Here is an 18,478-nt window from a genome sequence, read left to right on the forward strand (position 1 = left end):
TATTTTATAATCTGTACTTTTATAATTGTTCTCCGAATTGCTCTTACAAGTTTTATTGTGTGTTAAATAACTTTTATTTTAAGATTTTTATAAGTAAAAAGTTAAAACGAAATATTATTAAAAAAATATATTGACGAATATGATATTTTAACTTGAAATATATTTATGAAAAAAAAAACAAAAGTACAAATATCGAGAATTGAAATTGCACTATTGGAGTAAAACAACAATTTTTTTTTTTTTTTAAAGATTAAAAACCCTTTTATGAGGAAAAAGAAAAGGTAAAACTTAAAAAGGAAAATTACATTGGAGCTGCACTGTTGGACAGTGGCCGCTATTGAAGTTTGTTACCAGTTACGTAGAAGCAATATTTAAAATCTATTATCAATGAAAATATGGAGATCTTAATTTAAGAAAATTTCAATAAAAATTATTGACAAAATTTTAATTTCGATGGATATTTTTTTAAAAAAAATTATAAAAAATTAAATTAGTAAATAAATATTTCATGATTTTTAAACAAGTTAACATATCTATTATTTATATTATATTTATATTAATGATATTTTGTTATTTAATTATTATATTTCATAAATTTTTCTACGATATAATGGAAATATTGATTCACTTCTCATATCGATATCAAACCCATGAAAATGTGAAAATATGATATATTCACGAAAATTTAATTCTATGCATACAAGTAGTAAACAACCATATCCGACTTCTGTTAATGAATTTTGCAGCTTCAAGATGTGATTGTTTTTTTTTTTTTTTTTTTCTCTTAAGCAAGCAATACAAAAAAACCTTAAACCCTCTCAAGAACGAGAGAGACCGAAGCTGGAAATACGTCCTCGATCAAAGGAAACTTCGAAGAAGAAGCCAAATCTACTAATTTCATGCAATTAAAAGTTACAACAAACATACTATTTGAGTCCTGATATTTTAGTATTTTTTTTTTAAATTTTAATCCACATATGTATTTTCAAATATTTAAATTTAATCAAGTTACTTCTAATAAGTCTTTAAAATAGTCTTCATCGTTAGTTTGTTAACTAAAATAAAAAACCACAACTAGCATTTTTTTTCAATAATTTTGAAAACACATTCACATGGTGTCTTTCCTTTTCTTTTTTTTGCATGAAAATTATTTTTGATATTTAACTAATTTCAGTAAAAAATAATTTGAATAACTAATTTTTAGGATTTATAGAAAGTAAAAGAATTAAATTTAAATATTTAAAACTATACAGATTAAAAATAAAATGAAATACAAAATACAAGATCAAAATGATATTTTAACTAACACTCTATCTCATGAACATGGGCAGAGCCATGTAAAGGTGCCCATCAATTTATCTGCTTTTTATATTTTTAATATAAATTATAAAGCTATATATATATATATATGTTTAAATTGTGTAAGGCTTGTTGGCATGTATTGTTATTTGGATGACAGTAAATAGGAGTTTCTTACTATTAAATTTTTGTATAATGTTATTTGAATGGCGGCAAATAGGAGTTCAATTCTTACTATTTGCAACATTTGCAGATTTTTGTATGAGTTTTTATCCACATTTTTCATCAATAATGGGCCTTTAAATCTCAAAGTCATGTAAAGAATAATAAAAGAAAGTAGGTCAAATAATGTGACATTTAAAATATAATAATGTGCTATTTTTAATAAATAATTAAGCAATATTTTTTTTTATCAGCAACAAGACTTGATAGTTTATAGACTTTTTTCATTCTTTTCGAAATTCAGTTTTCAATCTCAAGATCATTCGATTAAAAAGGTATCGTTCATTTTTTGCACATAATTTTTATACTCACATTACACTTTACATATTTTTGTTTGTTTCCATATTATCTTTATGTTCACATTTACTCGTATAGGTTTTTAAATTAATTTCACAGTTCAAGCAAGATGATTATTTGCTACCACTCATTTAGATATACAAACTTGATAAGTAAGTTTTAAAATCTTCTTAGACTTTAAGTTTTTATGCCTTTAAATCTATATAATAGAATATAATATTCTTTTTATTAGTACTTTTATATAGTTAATTCAAAATTAATATGGAGAGATTATAAAAGAAGAACAACACTAGAGACTGTAGAGATATCATCTTTAAAGAAGAAAAATGTTTTAGATTCTGATCGATCTTATACAGAAATCAATCTATAAAAACTACCTACACATCCTGATCTAACAACAAAAATTTATGATTATAATTATAATATTCGAGATTAGCATATTTACTAAAAGGTCCTTGTCAGCCTCGGAATCATACTTTTTTACTTAAGAATTTTGGTACAAAGTCAAGACGATTTAATATAGCTTGGTTAAGTGAATATTCTAATTAGTTAGAATATAGCATTTCAAAGGATGCTACATTTTGTTTATGTTGCTATCTATTCAAACCAGAAGTAAGTGAAGAGTAGGATTGATTTCAAAACATGAAAACTTATAAAGGGCAATTGTAATGTAATAAATTAGTTAATATATGAAGTTATGGATACTTTTTTTTACATTTATTTATAGTTTTTTTGTTAGATTTGTACATATAGTGTTCCCTTATATAAAATTCTTGGCTCCGCCACTGACTAAAAATTATACCTTCTCAGAGAAGGTGTTTGGTTCATAGTTGATTTGTATAGTTTGAAATTTTAGAGTTAGCTTATATTTGATATCATGATATGCAAGTTTTCGTTAATTTTTTTTTTTTATCTCTATTAATAAAGAAAGATTGTTGCAAAAATAGAAATTAAGACTCAAAATGTTTTCAGATATAGTACAATGCAAAAGAATTTGTAGATATAGCAAAATTTAGATTCTACTTTCAAAGTCTATCAATGATGGACCATATATCACTAGTAGAGGTTTGTCAATAGTAGACTATATCGTTGGTAGAAGTCTATGAGCAATATCAACAATAGAATATATCATGGATAGATTTTACTATATTTGCAGTTCTTTAAAAATATTGTTATACTCTTAATTATTTTATCTAAAAGTGCTACCCAATCCAATTATTAGAAAAAAAAAGGAGTTGGGAATATATAAACTTCAACTTTAACAAATTTAATTTAAACTTCTCTCTTTCTACAATCTAAATACAATAAGGAATTGACTTGGCATGGAACTAAGTATATATACATCAATAAGGATTATTCAATTAAAGATAAGTAAATAAATAAATAAAGAGAGGAGAGAAGAATCTCCAAAGTCTAAATTTGAATATGAATGTGGCATGAAAAACAGCCATTATGGGGCCTATAATATGTAAATGGGAAGATGAAAAGTTGTTAATTCATAGTTGACTTACTTTATGAGCTTATAATTAAGCATCTAAACCAATCAAATTGGAGTATTACTTTTATTTTGAAGTATATCCATAATATGTATAAAATGGATAACAAAATAAAGGAAACCATTATCAAAATAGTTCTTCCAACTTTTTAAGTGATTTGAACTCTGTTGATTAGTTGGATCTCTTTTTCAATATGACTAGACATATATATATATATTTTGTCTAATATTCAAAGTTAAGGCAAAATATGTGAATGTTGGTATATCACCAAAAAGAAAAGGAAAGTTTTTCTTTTTATTATGAAAATGATGATCCTCCAATATTTTTCTTTTTACTTGCTAAAAACAACAAACAAAAAATATCAGCCTCCCATGCGAAGAAATCATTCCTTATCCAATGTAAAAGTGAAGGGCACATTTATTTATTTATTTATTACTATTATTATGAGAAAAACATGACATTGAATAGTTACGATTAAGGGTGTCTATGAGTTGAGTTGAAGAACTTTTTAGATCCAATCAATTGTTCGAGTTATAAATTTATTCAGCCCAGATAACTCTCATTAAGAAATGAACCCAACCTATCTCAACCATGTAACGTTTCGATTGGGTTGGTTCGAGTTACTCGGGTTATTTATTTTTATTCTAAAAGGAAGTAAAATGTTAATATGTAAAAATTTGATTTAATTATTTTCATATATTGAATTAAGATTAACAAATCAATTTCAATATATATAATGAAAATTTCTTCCCAAAGTGCTAAAAAACCTATTTTTAGAAGTCATTGGAGAATAAATTATCCCAAAAAAAACTAATGAAATTAAATTAAGCTACATATATATATATATATATTAATATATATATATATATATAAAAGTGTATCTGAGTAAAAAAAATATACATTTTAAAGTTTATAATAAGTTCAAATTGACTTGGGTTCTTTTAGGTGAAACCAACCTAACACATAACTTTCTCATTTATTTGAAACCAACCTAATCCAACCCAAAAGAGTTGATAACTCAACTAAATCACATGAATTGGATTGGATTGATCGGTTTTTTCAAGTCATCAATTTTTTTGAACACTCTTAGTTGCAATATCAACAAGGCTAAATTTGCCTCAACCAAACCACATCATCTATTAGAAAAATTGGTTGCCGTTGAGCTAACTGTAACCACATAACCAATCAGGAAAATCTAAATTTTCCTTAATGGTTAGGGAGGGACATGAAATTGCAATTATAATAATTGCAATTGAAGATCTCATGTATATTCAAGCTTTTATCTAATTTTATCCACATCATAAGGACCAAATTTACAATTTAACATATTTCATATTGTAAATTCAAATAATTTTTCTTAATAATTATACAAAACTTTCAACTTAAAAGATGCTATAAATTAATAATTAATAATTAATAGTTCATATTCAACCTTGTCACCACGTGCTCGAGATGATGCGGACGGGCCGACATCCTAAAAAAGGATTAATTCTAAAAATAAAATAAAAATGAGTCACCACCTATCTTTTTTACGGTGTGATTGGACATTAGAGTAAAATAAACAATTTTTAGTTAGAAGAAACAAAAATAATATGCAAAAACTAGAGTTGAGTTCATGAGTCATTTGTGTATGTGGAATGTGTTAGCACCCCCACAACACCAAAACGGTGGCCAAAACCTAAATCTTGAATTGAAATTATTCTTTAAAATAAAATTCGTTTAGAAAAAAAGTTTAAAATAAGTGTATTATTTTACCCTTCGTTACTCCAATATTTGAAGTTGGAAGAAAATTCCATCAATTGGGCTATATTAGTATTAAAGGAAAATTCTTCACCTCAAGAATGTGAAAAATTATTACAATTTCTCGAAATCTGTCACAGGAATAGCCTTTTAATAAAAGAATTTTTTAAAACATCAATTAGATTCATTTTTTCTTGGGATCAAATCTCGAACTCAAAAAAATGTGATCTCTCATCTCAAGAGTTTTAGAAAATCGGACTCCTGAATTTTCTAGATTCCATCGAAAAAGTGTGATCTTGAAGAAAACAAATGATTAGAAAACCTTTTGAAATAATATACTAATTTTTAAATGTTCAAAAACACCAAAAGAATGTAATTTAAAGAAAAATTTGGATGACTTAAAAAGAGTTTTAGAAAAGATTTTAAAAACTTAGATAAATTTAAATTAGAAATCAAATAGGATTTAATATGAACATTACACAAGTAAAAACATAACTTAAGAAATATGATAATAAATTAAGTAAACATAAAATAACATATTAAGATTTTAATAAAAACATATTGAATATCATTTTCGGACTTCCAAAGAACCGATTTCTCACCTCAAAAATTCTAGAAAAACAAACTCACAAATTTTCTAGATTCCGTCGTCGGAATTACAACAACATTTTTGAAACAAATATTTGAGAAAAGAGATTCAAACTCATTTAATAAAACTCAAAAGGAGTTAATTTCAAATATTTGAAAATAAACCTATAAGTGTTGAAAATGCTAGAGAAATTTTACTAAAAAAACAACATTAATTTAAATATGCAAAACTACATTTACAAAATATAAAATTTAACAATGCATTTAAAGCAATCAACGAACGAATAATGATATTTACAAATATATTAAAAATTTAATAAACTATATTAGAGATCGATCTTGCACTCCCTAAAAATCAACTTCCTCATCTTAAGATTTTAAAAAACTGGACTCCTAAATACTTTTAGAATCCATCTTCGGATATTTTTTTAAAAAGAAAATTAATTAAAAATATTAACCAATTTAAACAATTATTATCAAGAATATATTAAGTTGACCACAAATAAGAAAAAAATATATATTTAAATATACATATAAGAAAAATGGAAAAATGCTAAAGAAACAATAATCAATACTATAATAAAAAAAAATTAAATTACTAATTATAAACATAAAATAAAGATAAACACGTAAAGTTTAGGAATAAACTAACGGAGGAAATAAATAATAAAGAAAAAATAATAATATTAACAAAAATGAACTTTTGTTTACCAAGTTATTTTTTCTTCATCTATTTTATTTTACTCCATTCTTTTTTCTCACTCTAATCACTCTAATTTTTTTTGAGAAGTAAAAACAAACAATGAATAAAAATAAATAAACAACAAGATGTGAAACAATATGTATAAATAAATAAAAAGACTCACATATTTAACTCTTGGGGAACAAAAAAACAATAACCGCATATCTAATCCTTTGGCTTTTTTTTAGAGGAGCTTGCAGAAAAAAAGAAAAAGAAAAAAGGTTGCAAAACACTAAATTCTCTTGTTGTTTGAAGTATGAATCCTTAGGGCCAAAGCTCTATCAATAAGTTAGATTTTTCTTGTGTGTTGGATTCTTGACATTGTTGAGATTTTTTTTGAACTCTCCCTTGATGTATGAAAGGATGAGGCTCTAGGGTTTCGAAAGAAGAGAGGATTTGGGGTATGGTTGCTATGTTTACTTTCGGAAGAGAAAATGGGGATTTTCGTGTTGTTGTAGATGAAAGCTCTCTAGGGTTTCTAAAGAAGAATGAGAGTTTCTTTAAAGGTTTTTTTAAGGAGAAAGTTGGTTATTTAAAACTCAAAAACCTTACTCCAAATGTTATTTTTTTTTATTGATTTTTATTTCAAATTTGAAAATTTACCAAATTCATCCTATCTCTAGAAAGGAAAGACAACATTTGGACAATTAAAACCAAATTCAAAATTTTTCCATATTTGTTTTGTTTTTTTACCCTAACTAAATTGGTTACTTTAACCAAACTAAAATGAAAGTTAAAAAGAGATTAAAAAAAATACCATGAAAAATGTGAAAAATCATCAAATTAAAATTAACAAAATTAAGAAATTAAATTTATTTTAAATAAAGTTGGACAAAAATAGATGACTACATAACTAATATTTAGTAGGTATTGGGTAATTCTACTAGTTTTATAGTTTATTAATATATTATTAAACAAACTATGAACTGAAATACAATTCCTTAATATCATACCCATTCGATTTTTTTTTTTTTTTTTTTTTTCATTTTCTACCTGTATTTAACATAAGACAATATTTTAAGAATTATTTATATACGACATATAACCGTCATTATTTCTTATCTACAAGTTTGTAAAGATTATATATATATATTTTTTGCAGAAGCTCAAGAGTTGAAGTTTAACTCCCAAATTTTAACATTTCTTGGAAGAAAATCAAATGAAAATTCTTCCAAAGCATAACCTTATCAGACAACATATTCAAACTCAAAAGTCAAAATAACACAGTAATGTTACCAAATTGACACCAAAATACATATGAAATGAGCTCTGATCAACAACATTACAGAGCTAAGATTATTGAAAATAAAAACTGTTCTTACTTTCGGGATTATGGCAACAAATACATTCAGTTCTTAAGCTGTTTGGCGATCTTGAACCATTCGGTGTGGAAAGACCCTTCGATATCGGTTCTTTCATATGTATGGGCACCAAAATAGTCTCTTTGAGCTTGGACCAAGTTTGCAGGCAATCTCTCCCTCCGGTAGCTGTCGAAGTAAGCGAGACTAGAGGACATTCCTGGGGTGCTGATACCCGAGTTGATGGCCAGACATACAACTCTACGCCAAGCTGACTGTCGTTCGACGATTTCCTTTGCAAACTCTGTATCCACAAGGAGATTGGCTAGATCGGGTTTTCGATCATAGGCCCTCTTGATTCTATCAAGAAACACGGCTCGGATGATACAACCTCCCTTCCAAATCCGGGCAAGTTCACCTAGCTTCAAATCCCATCCCTTCTCAATACTCTTGGCACGGATCAGATTCATGCCTTGAGCATAGCTGCATATTTTGGATGCATAAAGAGCTTGTCTCACGTCATCGATCAACTTTGCTTTATCGACCTCTTGAGGCACCAAGACATCATTAAGACCTGATCCAAAGACTTTTGCTGCTTCTACCCTCTCTTCTTTCAAACCACTAAGGAACCTTGCATCAAGAGAAGAAGCAATGGTAGGGATTGCAACTGAGAGGTCAGCAGCTTGCTGAACAGTCCATTTACCCGTACCCTTCATCCCGGTCTTGTCCAAAACTTTGTCAACTAAATAGCCGTCGGCTTTGTCGTCCTTGATGCTGAAAATATCTGCAGTGATTTCAATCAAGAAACTTAGAAGCTCGCCTTTGTTCCATTCTGAGAAAACCTGGTGAAGTTCCTCATTTGACAGCTTCCCCACAGATCTCAAAACATCATATGCCTCAGCAATTAGCTGCATATCACCATATTCTATTCCATTGTGGATCATCTTGACAAAGTTACCTGATCCACCTTTACCGATGTAAGTCACACAGGGACCGCTATCGGGAACTTGGGCTGCAACCTTAACAAGAATGTCCTCAATGTTCTTAAAGGCCTCGAAAGATCCTCCAGGCATCAAAGAAGGACCATTCCTAGCACCTTCTTCACCCCCTGAAACTCCCATTCCAAGGTAGAGCAAACCTAATTCAGCCATGGCTTTTTCTCTTCTCTCGGTGTTCTCATACCATTCATTACCACCATCAATAATACAATCACCTTTCTCCAAGTAAGCAGAGAGGGTTTTAATGGTTTGGTCAACTGGAGCTCCAGCCTTAACAAGCATGATAATGACACGAGGTTTTTGAATTGATTGAACAAAAGATTCAGGATCATGGAAGCCATAGAGAGGAAGGTTTCCTTCTGCCTTAGCTCGTTCAACCGTTTCATCTACTTTGGAGGTCGTTCGGTTATATACAGAAATAGGGAAACCTTTCTCTGCAATGTTGAGAGCCAGGTTTTGGCCCATTACAGCCAGACCAGCAAGGCCAATTCTTGTAAGTTTCGCAGGAGCAGCCATGTTTTTATCTACTGCACATTCAAGATTTATAAGGTTTCAGATAAAAACAGATATCTAGTTTGCTACAGATCCAAAGATAACAACTTACTGTAAATACCAAGTGAACAGAACAAGGAAAAACCAACCAGTACTGCTGCGTATGTCAAAGAAATACTCATCATGAAAGCAACACATCATGCAAAGTGTACATTTTTTAAAAGTAGCCCATCGAAGAAGAGCTAATAGTCCCTTAAAAAAAGTATTAATTTAAAATTACAAATCCCGAAATTCTTAAACTCACATTATGGATGCGTTTGATATAACTTTTGGAATGGTTAATGTTGTTAACCCATTAAAAACACTTTCTTTTATTATTTTTCACAGTGTTTGATTACAGAGTTAAAATTGATTCTGAAAATTTTAAAAAGGACTTTAAACCCACTTTGACCTGCATTTGAAAGAAGCATTAAATACTACTTGTTTACAAATTGATTCGGTTAAAATACTAGCTCCTCTGGTCTTTCTACTTCATTGTAAGTTTATAACAATAACAAAGGAGAGGAGAAGAGTACAAACTAAGAATTACTGGTAAATAATTGTTGCTTTAAATGTTTGGACTTAGCCTCTAAGATGCCAGCAAAGAGGCTAACCATCTCATTCACAAAGAGGACTCAACAACCTCCATTTTGTTTCAGAAACTCTATATTCAATATTCATGCTTTAACCATAAAACCCAAAAGTTTACAATATGCTCAATTTCCACTCAGACAAAACTAACAAATAAAACAACCATAATATCACAGACCAACAAGAGAAACTTCTATGATAATAAACATAATGGCCATAAATCACAAGATTAAAGCAAGATCTAGAATCTCCTTTTTATGCCAATCAAAGACAGATCAGTGAATCACATCAACAACATAAGAATTAGCATCCATCTAGGACTTCTAAATCATTGTTTAAATCAAACAAAAAGTAAGAAAGAACTCTATCTAAAAAAATGTGGGAAGGGATTGAAATCTGAAGCCCGTAATGATCTACATGAGTAATCAAAATCAGAAATGCAAATTATAATTAAAAGAGTAGCACAACAAATGGGCAGAACCACACTGGATTGGAGAGGGGCAGGGGGATTTCCATCAAACACATAAAGGGCATAATGAAGATGGGCAATTCAATGAAGACCCAGAAGAAATCAAACCTGAATATTTTCTCTTCCGACGCCAATGGATCGAGAAAGACACAAATTTCAAGAAATTAGAGATCTGGGGTTCTGAAAAAGCCGATCAAATGAAATGGGTTTCACAGAAAAATGGGAAATTATTACACAGATATTGGTTAAGCACTCCTATATAGACCTTTTGCAGGTCAAAATTGGAGACTCCCGCAGTGGAGAAACACAAACAACCAACAAATTTTTTTATTAAATTATATTTTTTTAAAAATAGATTTTCTTTTGAGGTGAAAGTACAATTTTTCCTCTTATCCCTCGACGTTGGTTCTATTTTAATTCATGTCCTCCTAATTAATCTTAAACTTAGCCTTATGTCTAGTTTATTGTTAATTTTATTTTTTTTAACATTTTTATTATAAATTTAAAATCATATGCACGTATTGTATTTTATTACTATAAAAATTATAATTACTATTTAACCAGTTTGATAAAAAAAATTAACTTAGATGGACTAAGTTTAAAATTTATTTGAAAACACAAGTATTAAAGCGACAATCAAACATAGACTAAAATTGAACCAAGTTCAAAGTATGAGACTAAAATAGTATTTTTAACCTTTTCTTTTCTTTTTTTTAGGAAACCTTTTTGTTTCAATTATATCCAAAGTTTAAAACGAAAATATTGAGATTTTAATTTTACAAAAATTTTAATGAAAATATCGATAAAATGTCGATTTCGATAGATACTTTTGAAAAAATTATAAAAGTAACATATTCAAAAATAAATTGCATTAGTAAAATTTTTTTATGACTTTCAATCAAATTAATGTCTATTAATTTTATTATATTCAGATTAATAACATTTTGATGCTTATTTTTTTGTGTTTCGTAAGTTTTTTTTTACAATAGAAATAGAAAATATTGATTCACCCCTCAAATCGATGTCAAATCTCATGGTGAAAATATCGACATGTCGATGAAAATTTAATACTGTGATTATATCTTAAACTTTGAAAAGTTTCATTTTATCCCTAACTTCAAAGTTATAACAAAAATTAGGAGCACGAAATTAAAAAGAAGAAGGACAACATGCATGGTTGATTGATGTTATGTTTAAATTTATAGTTATTTTCAAATACAGGAAAATTGGCCTAACTTGTTTACAAAAAATAAAAAAGTGTCACTATCTATTCTCTATCATTGATAGACAGTAACATTTTACTATATTTAAAAATATTTTTAACAGTCTTATCATTTAAAATAATTATCGTTGAATTTATTTGAATAAGTAGACAATTTTTTCGTTATGAATTTATTGGTAAAAATCTCTAGATTGCTCTAAAATAAATTCTAAATTTAGAGGGTTAAAATGGAAATTTTCAAAGTCATTTAAGAAATAAAAAATTGAGCCACACAATAGGAAAAGGGAAAATAAAAAGCAGCCTTGGGGAGAGAGAAATTGGTAGGTGGACAAAATTTGAACAGAAATTGCAAAATTAGTTGGATGGAGCTTTTCGCCCAATGGAGTTAGGTGAAACTATCAAAATACCTTCGTCATACTACGTCTATATATCTTATATTTATATACAAAATTAGAAAATTAGGATTTTGTTGTGAAATTGAAGAACACAATGGAGAACAATGGATATGAAAAAAATATAATATAATAATAAAATAACAAAAATTATGAAAATTTAGTGGAAATTTGAAATGAGTTTCTCACAAATGTGTGTGATTTTAAGATCCACCAAACGCTGCTATTTATAGGCAAAGTGACAATGGTCTTACATGGACACCAAACATGAATATGCCACATGGATAAAATGAAGATTGACACATGGCTTTTAAGACACTAAACAATGAATATTTTTTTTTAATTTTTATAACATTACTTAGATGCCCATATATATATGAAATATATCTCGTCAAAACCTTACTAGAAAAAATCTAATGAGAACAAACCCTAGTGAAGGAAAAAGATTACATATTTCATATAATATATATGAAAGAACTCGTTTTGGAAGGAGATCCTTGAGCGGAAGCGGATTGTTCAATTTATATTAATTATTGAAAACATAATTTACAGTAAACATACAAGATATGCATTCAAAATAAATTACGGATGCTTGATATAAGAAAAGGTTTCAAGATACATTACCCTTGAAGATCTCTTCACGTAACTCCCTCGAACAGTCATGAACTCGGTAACTCTTGAAGACCTTCTTCAAGAACTTCTCGAACCAAACAAAGACACAACCACAACGAGCCTTTGGTATTCTTAGGATGAGAACCCAGGAGTGGGGGCTCTGACTATTTTGATTAGGAGGGAAAGTTTGAGTTTGGAGGAAAAAGAAGATTAAGCACACAGAACGTTTCTGCAATCTCAATCATTTAGCAATATGCTTAGATTCGTCTAGAGGAAGAAGAGAAAATAATTTTCTTTTATTCATTTTTTCCTTAAAACAATAATCACTCACTAAGGTAGTTGGAGAGAAAAAAAGGGAATTTATTATTCAAAATAATAAAATAATATAAATAAATATGATAACTAACTTATCATATTATATTTATATTAAATTATATATTATATCAAATATAACATATAACCTATAGTTTTAATATTGTATCATATACAATATAAACTATTGATTCTTTTCTCTATTTATGATATTTAATATAAATCATATTTATATTAAATTTAACAATTATGAATCACATTCATAGAAAATATATTTGAATCTCATTCAAATATTTATTTCCTCCAATTAAACTATAATGTATCATATACATTATAACGATTATATCATATATAATCGAATCAATTTAATTATATCATAAATAATTAAATTCCCTCTTATTAATCTAAACAATTCAAATTAACCCAAAAATTGATTCTCAACTAAATTCTTTTGAGCTACCAAGCGGACCTTATGGACCTATAGCTTGAAACTCCAACGGTACATGAATAATTAATTAAATTCTTTAATTACATTATCCACCATTCGTTAACTATCGAGCACTCCACCAAAGACCGACAACTGCACTCTTTGCACTACAGATATATTTTTGTGTCCATTGGATATAACCAATCAACAATATGATGACCCTTCACAAATTGCTCGTAAGTACAGTTATGTAAAATTACTGTTTTGTCCATGTAGTTACATCTAACTCCTTAAGTACTACTAATCCCTCTAATGAACAATATATCATAGTCTTACTATGATTAAACCCCTCTTGGGTCAGAAGAGTGTCACATTGTTCAAGACCCGAAATCAACCCTTAAAGAAGCAATTTATCTACTTACCCTACTTTTAGGGAAGGACTGAATTCCATCTTGTGTAGCTGTGTTCCCAGCTCCCCAATAAGACGAATCCCTAAAATGGTAAGCTTGTTAAGTCGGCAATCTGGCCACTCTCACACATACAAATCAAAGGACTACCCTCATAGGCAAGAGTTCACAACTCACTCAGGATTTAGGTCATGTTACCAATGATTATCCTAGTGAAATGAAAGTATCTATTATGAACGGTGTTATATAATGAGACTAAACATTTCGTGGTCCAGTCTTATATAAACTCTTTTATATAGAATATCCTCGCTCGCATGTCTAATACATGAATGATCAGAATCAAATCATTTGTAGCACTTTACAACAATTGTAACACCTACAAAACGGGTCATACTCATAGTGTCACTAGGATAAGATACCTAGCTTTATCCATATACTACAGACCATTTAGGTTATCACTTAAACATGATTCACCTGTTTGCCTCCACATACATGTTTAAGTTACAATGATAACCTTGGATGTGTTATTGGTTTGTGGTTAATGCAACTAAAATATCACATATTTTATAGACAAAGTGAATAAAATATCATATATTATTAATCACATAAGAGTTTGTTCATACAATGTTTACAAACTATAGGACCCTGCGAGATTTAGGGCATCAACCCTAGCAATCTCCCACTTGTCCTAAAGCTAGTGGGGTGTACAAGATAATAAAATACAAGTATACAAAACAATAAATTAGGGCATAACACGCCCAGTACAAGATCTTCCACTTGCCCTAGTACAACCGTGGTCTATCCCATAGACCCATACTTTATAGGTGACCTTCAAACACTATAGTCGTGAGGGCCTTCGTAAATGGATCAGTAACGTTGTGCTTCGAAGCTATCTTCGTGACAATCATGTCCCCTCGATGCACAATCTCTCGGATGAGATGATACTTCCGCTCTATGTGCTTTCCACGCTTATGACTCCTAGGTTCTCAGAATTTAGCCACAACGGCACTATTATCACGTGATGAGATTTGACATGTCTGGAACAACTTCCAAATTAATCAAGAATTTTCTGAGCCAAACGACTTCCTTAGTAGCTTCACAAGTCGTTACATACTCAGCCTCCATAGTGGAGTTCGCAATGCACCCCTACTTGGTGCTTCACCATACTACTGCTCCTCCGTTAAGTGTGAACACTAATCCTGATGTGAATTTCCTAGAATCTCTATCAATCTGAAAATCAAAGTTCGTGTATCCTGTAAGATTCAAATCCTTAGAACCATACGCAAGCATGTAATCCCTCGTTCTCCATAGATACTTGAGGATGTTCTTAACGGCTATCCAGTGATCTAATCCTGGATTAGACTAATATCTACTAACTATCCCCATTGAATAGCAGATATCAGGTCTAGTACATAACATCGCATACATCAAACTACCCACGACAGACGCATAGAGGATCTGTCTCATCTCTTCAGCCTTTTGAGGTGTCTTAGAACACTATTCCTTAGACAAAGTAACTCCATGCCTGAAAGACAATAGGCCCTTCTTGGAGTTCAACATCGAATATTTGAAAAGCATCTTGTCAATATACGATGCTTGAGACAATGCTAGCATTATGTTCTTTTGATCTAAAAAAATCTGAATACCCAAAACAAACTGAGTCTCTCCCAAATATTTCATTTGGAATTGGGTTGCTAGCAAGTTCTTAACTGTAGTTAGTAAACCTACATCATTCCCAATGAGTAAGATATCATCTACATACAACACTAAAAAAACTACTTAACTGTTGATGATCTTCTTGTATACAGAGGCTCATCAACATTTTTATCAAAGCCATAAGATTTGATCGCAGTGTCAAACCTTATGTTCCAAAAAAATATAATATAATAATAATAATAAATAAATAAATAAATAAAATAACTAAAATTATGAAGATTTAATAATATGAAAATTATGAAAATTTGAAGTGGATTTCTCACCAATATGTGTGATTTTAAGATTCACAAAATGCCACTATGTATAGGTAAGGTGACAAATGGGATGTGGTCTTATCTTATATAGACACCAAGCATGAATAAACTATAAGACACATGAACAACATGAAGATTGACACATGACTTTTAGGACACTAAGCAATGAGCATCTATTTATTTTTGTAATATTTATATTAGATTTGTCTTTCTATCTTCAAAAGTTTATTTCTTTTTATTTCTTTTATTCATTTTAAAATTTTGTTAGAAGTAGATCATTGCAAATATAGCAATCAAACTCAAAATATTAGTAAATATAGCACAATGCAAAATAATTTGTAAATATAGCAAAATTTAGATATAGTTCTTAGTATTTATCGATGATAAATTATACGGCTTATATAGAAGTCTATCACTAGATTTTTCTTATATTATTATACACTTAATTATTAACCTTAAAAATACTATCTTTTCAATTAACCAAATCACTTTAAATCATTGTAAGATTAGTCCTGAATGCACTCGCCATGGAGTAATTTAGTAAATATTCTATTCGGTTGGTTAGATTCAAAATATGTATTTTTATAGTTTGAATTTAACTGGCTTACAATCGTCCATTATAGATACTAATTATTATTCCTCTCATGAATAATGGTCCTTGTATTTCTAAAAAAAATGTCTAGCTAACTATCAAGTGCAAATTTTGTTTCATTATTTTAGGTCAAAATCAACTCATTAGCAAAACATCTATATTAAATCTCTATTCACAACTTCGTCAATTTGAAACAAGAACTTTCCACAAGTTATTGAATTTATAAAGAAAGAAAAGATTCTTAACTTACAAAGAAGGAAAAGAGAAAGAATCTATATAAGAAATAGAATAATTGTTGTTACGAAATCGACAATTAAAGAACACAAAAGGAACGTAGAGATAGAGAAGATCGACACACAGATATACGTGGTTCACAAACAATGTGTTAGCTACGTACACGGATAGAGGGAGAACAATATTATTTGAGAGAATGTTTTTCAGAAATTACATAAAAAAAACGGCGTCTCTAGGGTCAGAGAGTTTATATAGTGCAATACTCTAAACCCTAGGGTAAAAAACGTAAATAACTACAAATAAATAAATATGCTCAATACGAAATCCATACTTGGTTGTTCGAAGTGGCAACAAACAGATTCAAGGCATTTTAACAATTGTTATAATAACTTAACTATGTTTAGACAACCAAAGCAGACATTATTGTATATAGATGTGTTAGTTACTAAGAGCTTTAACTATATATACCTATTATTAAATTAATAAGAAAATATATCTTTTTGGTCCATAGATTTTGAGCTTAATTTCAATTTGGTCATTAAACCGTTACATAATTAATTCGTAAGTTTTGAGTTTGATTTCAATTTAGCCCTTAGATTTTAAAATGTTATCATTTTACCTTTGAAATTTAAACTTTATTTTAATTTGATCTCTAAATTTCAGGATTTACCCTTTTAACGAATTATTTATGATTATTATTTTGAATTCAAAGAAAGTTAGTTTGAAACTTCATATTCAAATCCACCTCACATGGGACAAAAGATCAAAATTCTTACATTCACATTTTTCATATCTTCCTCTTCCCTTTGAATGCTTCTAGACCGTCCTGATTTTCTTGAAATATCATGGTGCATTTTCTATAGACAAAGAAACCAAAACTAAGTGCACTTTTTTTGACCAAAATAATTAAATAAAGGTCAAATAAGGTGATCTTTATTATATTATACTCTTCTTCCATTTTAAATCAATATTAGACCCAAGCTAATAGAGTTGTGACTAAATACCATAACAATTTTATATTTTTACTGCAAAAAGTAATTTAAAAAACACGGTTGTTGTAGAAAAAAAAAAAAGAAGATAAAATCAGGTGGAAATGCCATTTGACCCAATAAATTAAGAAAAACTCTAAGCATTTCCTGCTCCTCACATTTGCGTTCGACTCATTAAAAAAAGAAAAAGAAAAATAGTGTTTTAATATGCTGACTCTTTTTCCTTCACTCTCTTGCACTCGTTCGTTTTGAAAAAAGTATTGTCGAGTCGTATATGGCATGAACAAAAGGTTATTCTCTGTTGTTTTTAAAGTATAAATATATTTTGACGTTCAAAAAAATCTAAATTTTTTTAGACTATAAAAGTAGATCAAAGAGTTAGGAATTTTTTGTATGGATGACATTCACAAGCGTTTTTATGATAATGATCCGCCTCCCAAATATATAAAAGCTAATATTCTGTTTACGTCATAGCGCACCATCGTATTTGTGATCTCTACTTTTTTCATCCAGTAAAAATGGGAAAAACACAACAAACTGTAAAAATGGGAAAACACAACAAGTTGCACATATTTGCAACACAATCAATACATTATAAAATGCATTGTGGTAGTGTAGTATGACATAAGCAAGAATGTTAGATTTCATATGTTTGTAACGATAGGTCATCAATTTCATAAAGAAAAAAAAAACTCAAAAGTTAGTTCATTTGTAGGGTAGAGAAGATGAAAAGCAAACATCACCAAAAATCCCTTTTTATCCACGGGGAAAATTGCACTGTTGACCTATTTTGGAAGCCTAAAATGTCAAATGCCCCATTTTTTAAAAACCATTACTAATTGACCTTTTGTTGACATCATGCATGTGTAAAATTATAAATTTGCCCTTCTTTCAAATTCTTTTCTTTTCTTCTTCTCTACGAGTTTCTTCTTTTCTTCTTTTCTTCTTCGGTGAGCGACTTTTTTCTCTCTCTCTCTCACTCTTCTTTCTTCTTCCTCCTCTTCTTCTCTGTGAGTAACTTTAGCTAAACTGTTTTTTCTTTTTTTTTTT

At 29.1% G+C, this 18,478-nt stretch overlaps 1 protein-coding gene across 2 annotated transcripts; it reads right to left on the minus strand.

The window, feature by feature from the left end:
• Positions 1–7,497: 7,497 nt before the first annotated feature.
• On the minus strand, positions 7,498–10,581 carry LOC120079847 (6-phosphogluconate dehydrogenase, decarboxylating 2). 2 transcript variants are annotated; one of them, XM_039034280.1, is made up of 2 exons: positions 10,380–10,581; positions 7,498–9,204 (listed from the first exon to the last, which is right to left on the minus strand). In XM_039034280.1, the coding sequence occupies exon 2, from the start codon at positions 9,194–9,196 to the stop codon at positions 7,733–7,735; it is 1,464 nt and encodes a 487-aa protein (XP_038890208.1). In that variant the 5' UTR covers positions 9,197–9,204; positions 10,380–10,581; the 3' UTR covers positions 7,498–7,732. The 2 variants fall into 2 exon arrangements, with proteins under 2 accessions (XP_038890208.1, XP_038890207.1); XM_039034279.1 differs by having other exon boundaries at positions 7,498–9,207; positions 10,380–10,580.
• Positions 10,582–18,478: the final 7,897 nt, after the last annotated feature.

This window comes from Benincasa hispida, chromosome 6 (assembly GCF_009727055.1).
Source record: "Benincasa hispida cultivar B227 chromosome 6, ASM972705v1, whole genome shotgun sequence".
Lineage (NCBI taxonomy): Eukaryota > Viridiplantae > Streptophyta > Magnoliopsida > Cucurbitales > Cucurbitaceae > Benincasa > Benincasa hispida.

Excerpts from the sequence above, each read along its gene's own strand:
- LOC120079847 (XM_039034280.1), bottom strand. The coding sequence starts at position 9,196 with ATGGCTGCTCCTGCGAAACTTACAAGAATTGGCCTTGCTGGTCTGGCT.